At 41.9% G+C, this 9,240-nt stretch overlaps 1 protein-coding gene across 1 annotated transcript; it reads right to left on the reverse strand.

Annotated features, from left to right (window-relative positions):
- Positions 1 to 2,631: 2,631 nt before the first annotated feature.
- Positions 2,632 to 8,450, reverse strand: GOSR2 (golgi SNAP receptor complex member 2). The gene is made up of 6 exons (XM_053453245.1): positions 8,323 to 8,450; positions 7,663 to 7,727; positions 7,339 to 7,447; positions 5,226 to 5,358; positions 4,318 to 4,458; positions 2,632 to 3,310 (listed from the first exon to the last, which is right to left on the reverse strand). Exons 1-6 carry the CDS (start codon positions 8,349 to 8,351, stop codon positions 3,149 to 3,151), a joined length of 639 nt encoding a protein of 212 aa, XP_053309220.1. The 5' UTR covers positions 8,352 to 8,450; the 3' UTR covers positions 2,632 to 3,148.
- Positions 8,451 to 9,240: the final 790 nt, after the last annotated feature.

Here is a 9,240-nt window from a genome sequence, read left to right on the forward strand (position 1 = left end):
AACATGTTACTTCTGAAGATAGAACCTTCAAAGAGTCTCAAAGTCTATCTGACACTACGTTTTTTTTTATAAATCTCAGCCCATTAAAAGGATTCATCAACTTTCTAAGACTTTCTTGTCTACTTTGAGACTGATCTAAAATTATCAATTTTTTAATTTAAATATACCAGAATAACAATATCGATCATTTCTTAGTGCCCTTAGCTACAAGCTATCATCACTAGAGGGCGCTATATGGCCAATGTCGAATCCGCAGTTTGGCATCCTCGCCGTCAAACCTGATATTAAGCCAGGTCCTGCGATGCGTATGTATAAAGGGAGATAAGGATAATATATGCTGTAACTGATTTCAAATGAGAAACAAGCAATAAAAAGCGTTTGATCTTATTTCAGAAAACGTATTTAGATCAACAGAGCCTTTACACGGCGGGCGGAACATTCCTGGGAAGGGGAAGTTTAAAGGTAAATTATCATCAGACGTGTATAATTATATTTTTGGCTTAGCCAAGACCAAGATGGCGCAATAAGGGTTTGGCGTTGAGGTGGAAACTATGTTCTCCTCATCAACCCTCAATAAAGCCATTGTTGTAGCAAAGCCAAGTTGGTCTACTGCAGCTTAGGCCAATATGTAGAGCTAGAACTACAATTCCTATTATCTGGGATTCCTATCATCCAGAATTGGAGAATTAACCAAGTAATGACTGCTGTCTCATTTATTTGTGGACTCGTCTCTTTACTTTCATGTTTCCAATGGAGAGATCACCTGGGGTGTTCAACATGGACTGGCTTGACCCTTCGAGTCATTTTGTAACACATCTCATAAATGTCATGCCCCCATCACTGGTAACCAATTGTCCTAACAGAGGTCCGCATGAAACTACATACCAAACTATGTCTTGGGGCTTCCCCTTCATTGAGTCATAGTGGAAAAACCTACTTGAAGACAGGTGGTTGCAGACCCTTTTAAAAGAAGCGTACGTCAGCTTTTGCCAAAAGCAGTCCAGCAGTGCGTAGAATGGATAGACCGGACTGAATTAAGACTGGGACGTTTACTTACATTACTCTTCCCTGTACCATGTTTACTTTGTTGGGGTCCATTTTTAAATGGACTATATGGCAACCATAACAGGGCTCCCAACTTTTTTGGGACAAAACGGTCAATTGATTACTTATATCAAGTGTTACTGATTAGGTTACAAGCACACAGATAACACAGAGCAGAATAATCTGGGGTCCAGACTTTAAGGGTGTGAAGGTCACCAATCCGACCCATATTGGAGACAACTAACAGCACCGTCATCATCAAGCACGGGCTTTTAAAAATGGCAAGGGGGGCAAAGAATTCTTCATATAGAACTTGCAGAGTTCCAAGCGCATAATCTCCAGCAAGTACACATTTCTATGTAAATAGCGACATTACATAAACTCCCAGGTGCTGTATTTAAATACCCGTAATCGCGGAGTATAAATATATACAATGACTCACGGACGCCCCGGCAGGTTAATAACAGCTCTGTGTGCATATAAATAAGGGCTGCTGGGTAAGACCCTTATACGCTCTGCTTGGATGAGTCTCACTCAGTTTGTGACATTAATCACGGCGCAGAGAGGTCTCTTTCACTTAACACGTTGGCTGCCATGCTGGTGCCGGTACGAACCTTCAAAGCTTTCCAGGGTCCGCAGCACAAATTCTTCTGCTATAAGGGGGTCATACATATAGAACAGGGGGAGCCAGCAGCTTGGTCTCCAGCTGTTATTGAAAGACAACCCCCATAATCCTCAACCAACATCTGGCTTCGTATACGATATTTAGGCCATCAAGAGCAGAATCATGTTTTAAATGAATACACTGTGTATTTGTTCTTCACTGCATTAAGATGTGCAAAATTTTTATTAACGCTTTAATTTTTGTAACCGGTTAGCAAGCGTACCCCTCGAGCCTCTCACCGGGACTATTTATTCCGCCACAGTGTTAACCATAGTTGCTCAACGCTTTGATAGAAGGGAACATAGTTATAATGCCAAGTTATTTTAAACTATATACACTCCGAATTGTCAGATTTTTAACCAAAGGGTATCCACTGGGAAATAAACACCAGGCTTTAAGAATAATCCCAAAGACCAAATGAAGGTAAAAACCAAACGGCTTATGTTTATTCCAAAAGCGGATCGAAATATTCCTGTGAATTTAATTGTCTGATACTCCCCAAGGGCAAGAGGTCTATGGAGAATTCTGAAATAATTACATATATGTCATGGTTTCCATGTCTCCAGTGGAAATTGAGATGGTCTTCTAGGGCGTAATGTACGAGATCAAATATAGGGCGTAATATATATATATACATATATATATATATAGGGTCAACATGGAACATATGCTGCGGCAAAATAACGGAAGTCCTAATCCATTAACTACAGCTCCTAATATCCTCTAACAGGCTCTGAGGCTGGCTGGTGTTGTATTTCAGGTTACAGCACCGTTACGACAAAAGGGATCCTGGTCTTCTTCAAGGCTGGTGTGGTAGACCTCCCAACCCAATGCCGTCTGCCATGTTTCAGACAGAAAGCAAAGAGTGAAAACAAATAAAAAAAAATCTTTACAAGTTCTGAATCACAGAAATTAAATTAAAAGTTATTTTTTTGCTTTGCATCCTTTTCCCGATAGACGGCTATAGATAAATATGGAGATGGCCTCTTGCTATGGTTCACGAAGACTTTGGGTCTCCGGCAGATGACATGGAAGTGGAAGCCACGGACTCATTGGCTTCTGGGAGACATCTAGTCATTTTGTAACCGTTGCTTTTTTTCCCGTCCCTCCTCCCCGACCCTTTGTTCATATCCACCAGAAGCGGAATGCCCAAAACAGAGTTCGTCCAACCACCGACTTTACCTTCCTTTGTCAAATAGACTAGAGATTTTAATAGAGCGCACAGTAAGACAAGGGGGGCTGTTAATTAAATACACTTGGTATGGGGCTGGCTCACTCAAGCAGTTAATGTCCCTCTGATAAGTCTGCATTTTATCTGAATTCCCATCACCTCTCTCTGTCCACAGTGGCAGTATTGAGTTTTCACAGCTGATGACGGAGATGAACAGAGAGAGGATGATGACGGGTAATCTGGGTAACGAACGTTGAGACTCCCGCTTTTCATGTCAGGTACTTGATCACCAGAATCATGACGACACAGGTTAGAAGCATCCCGCCAATCATAATGACTTTGTCCTGAAAAGCCCTCTTCTCGATTAGGCGCATGACCGTATTAGAAAGGCCCAACATGTTCGCCACGTCCAGGATCTTCTTCTGGGTTCCCTGTGGAAGGAACAGAGAGTCGGAGCAGAAAGTGAGTCACAAGACAGAAGCGACAAGAGGACGATAATACTATAAAGGAGTTACAACCGAGATAGAGAAAGTGAAAAGTATTGAAATAGATTATTTTCAGACTAAATTAGAACAAGTAATCCTGAATGTTTCTTGAGTATCGGCCCCCACGGCTCTTGGAAGACTCAGGTGTTTGTATCCACCATGTTTTCTGATGAGCAACAAAAATACCACGCAATTCTATGCCTTAAGCAATAGTCTAACCACCCAAACCAAACAGCCTTCATTCCCGTGATATTATTTTCCTCCAGAGCCCGCGATTCTCAAGTCTGCAACCAGCGACCTTAACATTTCTTCATTAGACGATGAACACGATTGCTCCTCGGTGTCAAACACATGGGACATCATCATGGCAGCAGAAGGGAAATATTACAAGTGCTCAAGATACGAACATGAAAGGTGACCGCCTAGTCTTGGGATAATGGAATCCCCAATAACTTAAAAAAATCACGATCAATGGTCAATAAAAACCTGGAAATTAACCCCTTCAGGACCGGGACGTACCGGGTACTTCCTGGTCATACGTCACCGCCAGACCGTGATGTACCAGGTACGTCATCGATGATGCCCGATCCAGCGTCGCTATGGACGCTGGGATCGCGAGGGATGGCTGCTACTGACTGCTGGGTGTCCCCAGCGATCCGCAGCAGCCACTCCCCTTCAATTCCATGCATGTGAGCGCTTTGGAGCGAATCACGACCACGGAATTAAAATATTTAAATAAAACTGCGGTCTTCAAGGGAAGATGCAGTACGAGGATGCCGGTCCTGAAGGGGTTAATAAAACCTTATCCGATACATACCATTAGCGAGAAAAAAATATATATATATATCTTCTGTCCAACGAGAAGAGTGATTCTTCCAGCTGTACTTTTCCCATTTTGAGTGCCCGAAATTCCTCCCAAAGCCCATTCCATTTTACCCCCACTTGCTCCCCACCTTTAAGGTTTTCCTTTGGTCCCTCAGCCCTTCCAGTATACCGGTCCCACTCCCCAGGAGATCGTCTATCCCTTGGTGGGCGTTACGGACCGAGGAATTAAATTGGAGGGTTTCGTCCATGTGTATGGTGGTCTCTGAATCCTGCGTGAGAAATGGGACCTTTGTTTATATCATCCTGGAATACTCAGAAACAGGCATACCGTGTGCTGCAATGCATTCAACGCCTGCAGAGAGATTTAATCATATCGAGAAACAAAAGGGCTCTTTTTAACCATTGCTTGTAAAGATTTTTTTAAAAAAACATTCCTCCCCATGTTTTTGAGCGTGTGACAGCTGGAAGGAGGGACGTCCTTTGCAAATCCTTGCTTAAAAAGTGCTAACACCAAACATTTGTAGAATTTAGCAGCTGGCCATAGATTATCTTTTTTTTTTATTATTATTATTTTTTTAGGAGCCAGAGACGAGGCAAAATTATTATTTAAATTAAAAATAATGGAAAAAAAAAAATAAGCCAGGATTCTGTGTCACCAACAAGGAGCACAACTGCATCTCAAGGAAATAAAAAGGATTCTTGCAAACCAGGTAAAGGTAATGGTATATTAAATGCGACATTTAAAAAAAAAATATATATATATATATAATTTTAAAAAAATTATATATATATATATATAAGTAAAATATACAAAACATGTTACTCAATTTTGTTATTGGGTCCCTGCTTGAGAATATGTGTAAAGGTGACTTTCCAAACCACTGAATTAATAAAACTGGCTTCTCAGACACCCAGATTATCCGGTGTTATCTGAAATATCTACGTATCAGAGCGGCTGCTGTTTGCTAGGCGGCTGCACCGTCCCGTTAAGGCGTCCTCCATTAGAAAATGTCTTTTTGATTGCCGGTACACTTACGTTGGTCGTGTAACTTCTTGACAGCAGTTCCTCGCGTTCCCTCTCCTGCTGCTCGCGGGCGTAACGCCGGTGCTGAAAGTTTCCCAGCGCGGACTGCAGATGTTGTACATCGTATTTCAGCTGATCGACGCGCCTAGCGAGAGATAACAGCGAAAGGGGGATTACACCAGTGAATAAGCAGGGGTCTAACGTTATGGGGAGGAGCAGCGCTTGCCCTTGCGTTGTTACATCTCATTGAACATCCTCTAAGACCCTGCATACATAATAACCAAAAATACCTGGATTAGGGGTGCGTTATATACGTTTTTGCCACGTACTTAAATACCTGACGTACCAAGGCTCCATGCGTCAAAAGGAAGTCATACGGTATGTGGGTCATAACCACCTCTACTGGGAGATAATGCCATGCATTCATCACTCCTTTTTTTTTATTGCAAAGGGATTTTCTTGGAACAGATGAGGTCAGCAGACTGAGGTGCGGCACTGAAAAGGTTAACATAGCGTTTACCTGCTCAGTGTGGAAAGTCCACTGACAAAAGCCTTACACAGGAAACCTGTGCTGTGGCCTTTTGGTGACCTGCCTCAATTAAATGCTTCCCAAAACCGCCCTGGGGGGGGACGGGGATGGATGGAATCTAAAAAGTATGTATGGGTGGGGGAGGAGATGCATGCCAGCCCCAGAACTATCCCGATTCCAGGCGGCCTTTTCCGTAAATGATTAGTCTGATCCACTCTCATAGCTATTTGAAGTTCACGTTATGTCTGTAGATAAGATCGGAGAATTTTTTTTTTCCCCATAAAAAATGGGGTTTTGAGGCGGTCGCTCGTGGAGTAATATTTTTGCTTCCGTTTCATAATGAACTACTAATTAACACCTTCTCTGCTGTGCACTTTAAAGCAAGGCTATCTATAACATATATATATCTATATATATATATATATATATATCTATATATATCTATATATATAATGCTTCATCGTGTTTAGAACGCAACTCGACAAATGTGCGTAGAACGTAGAAGCCAGACAGACAAATCTTTGAGCCAACTTGATCCATAGAGATCACCCGGATGATCAGCTGCTTTTTAAGACTCTCAGCAAAGTCGGGGAGACCATGTTCCCAGTGCTGCCCCTCAGACTGCAAACCTGTACGGACTCTCCAGACTCCACAAAGCTGGCGGCTGATGCATTCCAATCACCTGCTGCAAAGCCCCGAAGCAAAGACGTATAATGTGGTGAAAACCACTATCTCGAAGTCATACCTAAGCGCAGACCTCCGGGGGCTGTGATCATGCTAGTGCTTAAAGAATTCTGTAATTAATATACAATTAAGACTTTATCCTGAAAACCAGACGTGTCTGCGGCACAAAAAAATAAGAATTGGCTCCGGGGTCCCACGAGTCTCATCGTGGAAAAATGCATAGAAAAGTGCTCTTAATGTACTTAAATATGTATTCTTCATCTTAAAAGAAAAAAAAAACCTTACCTTTGGAATGAGCTGCAGCTCCAGAAGCTGAGCAACAACTCCTTCACTGATTGGCTGCATTCTGCACATACACATGGGGGGTGTCATTAGACACCCTCCAAACATATTTCTGGAAAGTCTAGTACTGGTGGTCAGGCGAGGCAAAATCAAAGAATGGGGATCCTACAGGACCCCCCCCCCCATGAAGCAGTAATACGGACCACAAGAACATTTACAGAGACCCCAAATTATAGTTCACACGATGGCTGGAGCGTCCCTTTAAATTTCAGGAGCCACAGATACCCAAATCTTGAGATTACTCCGGCCCTACAACTATAGACTGGCCGGAAAATAGTTTTTTTTATCTAGCGGATCATTTTTCTATTTTTGCGACCCCGAATCCCGCAGACGTCTACCTCCATCCTGAAAAGCGGGAAGAACGCGTCATAAAACAAAGTACAACTTTGATTTCTCCTGTAAAAAGTTATATTTCCCTTGTATTACCCTCAACAAGGAAACTTTTTCTTACAAACCTGTAATAAATGCCTCATTTGGTGACAGGACAGCTGGGTGAGGGCAACCGGACAACCTCATCTGCTGTCAAGCCCTACTAGATGCCCCAGAAACCGGGTATGAGACGGTACTCACAGTTTAGCATTCTGCCTTTTACTGGGCGGCTCTTTGCTACAAAGAATTTCCAGGCGTTCCAAGTTGCTAAAGATCTGATCTATCCGCGCTTGAATTTCATTCTCTACAACTGGGGGGGGGGGGAGAAAAGAAAACCAAACAGTTACCAGCAATCTAGCTCTCTATACACAGAGCCGTATAATTAGCACTCATTATATTAATATATAATTTAAAAAAAATAATAATTATGTGTAAACCTAAATGTCTACGTTTTTAAGTGTTAGAAATATTGAAATGCTTAGCGGCCGATATAAAAAAAAAAATTAAGATTTTCAAATTACTTACGATGTACTGACTGCTTGTCGCATGTCTCCAGCCGCGCCATATGAGACTGAACCTCGTGAACATGTCTGAGAAGGAAAAGAAAGGGGGTTAGGGCAAAAAAAAGGAGCAGGGGCATTATATGGGCACCCCAACTACCCCCCAATGCCAAAGAATTTAACCCACTTCTATCGATAACAGTTGCTGCTTTTGCCGTATTTACAAAAATGTCAGATTTCGTGAAAAAAAAAGACGCGTCTGATATCTCCCAATAGCATACGTCTTATCCATTAGTGTTGAGCCATACCACAATCCCATGACATTCATTCAAAAAAATAACACATTTGACACATCATTGTGACATCATCACTTTGTCATTTTTATCCTTAGTTTATTAACAGCAACGTAAAGCGCTACGGAGTACGACGGAGCTATAATATAACAATAAATTATAATAATTAAAAAAAAACTGTGCTCAAAATATAACGACAAAAAAAAACAGATTTTATCAGCCAAATGATTCTCAATAATAATTGCAGGTTTATAATAATGATTAATGATGATTAATAATAAATAAATGATCATTAACCCCTTCAGCACTGTGACACAATGTAAAGGTATATCTGACAGCTAATACACTAGCAGACATGTCTCTGGCACACTGAGCTCTCCCGTTGGACTCACTTGTTACTCTGGTGGTACAGAGACTCCATTATTTACTATTATCGATCCCCAATATCGCGATTATCGATATTGTACCGAGCAGCACATTCAGCTGCCACCAATACACCGGGTTGTGCACTCTTTTCCCAGCACACGTCATCACTTCCGGGTTTCACCAGGACTCAAGCCCCTAAGGCGTGCCCTTCACGCTGCCTGTTTCCATAATTCCATTTAATTGGCTGTCTGCGCAGGGACCGGCGCTGCATCATTGTTAATGTATTATTTATTATCACATAAAAAGAGGTTTTATATAGTCTGCAGGGCATAAAATGTATGTTTTTTTCATTTTTCCTTCAGGCATTGTCTAGGACACATTTAAAAGGGCCTTATGCCTTGTTGTCATGGCGACTGTGGGTTAAATTAACCACTAGGTCCCTGCATTTGATTGTAGCAGTATAAACTGCTTTGTGTGCCCACTACGTAGGAGGTGAGAGTAGGTTCTCACCCTATTGAGAGTGTGCCTTGACGTGGCGGGTGAGCTTATTTATGCTTTGGCCAATTCATATAACCAAAACCTCTCATTTATATTATGTTTATGTATTTGTTGCCAACTTTATTAGGGTAAGAAGCGCAGACAGTTTTTGTTTTTTGTATACATTGTACAGCCAATACACTGTTTTTGCAGCATGCTTACACCTGTTTGGTAGGCCTCGTATTATACATTTGTATTATTTGAGCCTGTGACTAGCTTAGCGCACCGACATTTTTTCTTTTCCCTGTTTGATTGGGACAAAGCCAGAAGAACTAAGAGCCAGTGGCAGGAGGTATCTATTCCAAATACCCAGAGAGGGGCAGTTTTGTTATGAGGGGTGGGGTTAGAGGAGTGACTGGGGCTTTACAAGACATTATTAGGGCTGTAGAACCCTGTGATACCCTCAT

The sequence above is a fragment of the Spea bombifrons genome, chromosome 13 (genome assembly GCF_027358695.1).
Source record: "Spea bombifrons isolate aSpeBom1 chromosome 13, aSpeBom1.2.pri, whole genome shotgun sequence".
Taxonomy (NCBI): domain Eukaryota; kingdom Metazoa; phylum Chordata; class Amphibia; order Anura; family Pelobatidae; genus Spea; species Spea bombifrons.